General features: G+C 57.9%; 1 protein-coding gene across 1 annotated transcript; it reads left to right on the forward strand.

The window, feature by feature from the left end:
• The first annotated feature begins 279 nt into the window (after window positions 1-279).
• On the forward strand, window positions 280-995 carry LOC108526082 (rho GTPase-activating protein 23-like). The gene is made up of 3 exons (XM_017866765.1): window positions 280-378; window positions 555-633; window positions 765-995. Exons 1-3 carry the CDS (start codon window positions 312-314, stop codon window positions 841-843), a joined length of 225 nt encoding a protein of 74 aa, XP_017722254.1. The 5' UTR covers window positions 280-311; the 3' UTR covers window positions 844-995.
• The last annotated feature ends 386 nt before the right edge of the window (window positions 996-1,381 follow it).

The raw sequence follows: 1,381 nt of genomic DNA on the forward strand, positions 1-1,381 counted from the left end.
CCTGGCCTGTTCATCCTTTTAGTGTAGTTTTAGCACATAAAGAGGACACAGGAGGTGTTTACGGTGTGTCCCCATAGGTTTTCATTCTCCCAGGTCTGTGTCCTCCTGTCGGGTTCTGTGCCTCTATGGGCCTGCCCAGTGTCCCCGTGGATGTGTGGGCCAGTGCATGTTTGTGACCGGGCGAGTGCGATCATTCTCTGAGTGTGTGTCCCCTGTGTGTGTAGCGGTGCATGGGTGTGACCTTCAGCAGCCACCCCAGCTAACCTGGCTGATGCCCACCAGGACCCTCCCCCCGGCACCGCCTGGAGCCCATGGACACCATCTTTGTCAAGAATGTGAAGGAAGATGGTCCTGCCCACAGGGCAGGGCTTCGCACAGGTGAGCTGTCCCAGTTACCTGGGCTCTACTTTCTACCTTCTGGCTAAGATTTGATTCTCGGATCCAAGTGCTGGGGAAGCTCCTATCCCCACAGTGTTAGCCATGCCTGGTACAGGGGTTCTCAGATGGGGCCTTTGATGCCCCTTGATCACCAGTCATGCACTCCTTGTCCCCAGGAGATCGGCTGGTAAAGGTGAATGGGGAAAGCGTCATTGGGAAGACCTACTCTCAGGTCATAGCTCTGATCCAGAATAGGTGAGTGCCGCTGACCCCGTGTCCCATATTATCTCCCCGCCCCTTTGCCCTGGGAGTGCCCTGGAGACCAGAATCCCTTCCTCCCAGACCCTGTTCATTGGCCCAGCCTGACTCTCTGCCTGTCTCTGTAGCGATGACACTCTGGAGCTATCTATCATGCCCAAGGACGAGGACATCCTCCAGCTGGTGAGTCCGGCCCCTGCAGCCTGAGAGGAGACCCCTGAGCCCTGGGGCAGCACCGGCTCCCCTGGGAGGCAGAGAAGGAAGTGTTGGGAGGGCGCAGGCCGACGTTGCCCAATTGGGGATGCCAAGCCCATTCCTGGGCTGGGGCTGGTTGTTGCTTCATTCGGAGCTGCTCTGTGCTGGGGAGAAGGAGTCCTGGCCTTGGCAGGCAGGATTCCTGCCAGGGTATCTGGAAGGAGGGTGGCCCAGCAGGCTTCACCAGCCTGGCATGTTCTTGTCAGCTCCTAGGAGAGATGCCTGTTCCCTGCATCCCCTCCCCGCTTGGCCCTGAGTACTGCACCACGCAGTACCCAAGCAGCACACACAGGTACACAGCCACAGAGCACAGCCCCACAGTCCCACCCTCTGTATAGCACGAAGCACACCACAACACACACACAGCACCAGTCATGTGCCACAGTAGAGACAACCACACAAGCACCCACTGCCACAGTTCACCCTCACACAGCGAAGTGCACCACAACACACACCCACAAACATTAAAACATGAAACACTCACCAGCCC

Source organism: Rhinopithecus bieti, unplaced genomic scaffold (genome assembly GCF_001698545.2).
Source record: "Rhinopithecus bieti isolate Rb0 unplaced genomic scaffold, ASM169854v2 scaffold_81036, whole genome shotgun sequence".
Taxonomy (NCBI): domain Eukaryota; kingdom Metazoa; phylum Chordata; class Mammalia; order Primates; family Cercopithecidae; genus Rhinopithecus; species Rhinopithecus bieti.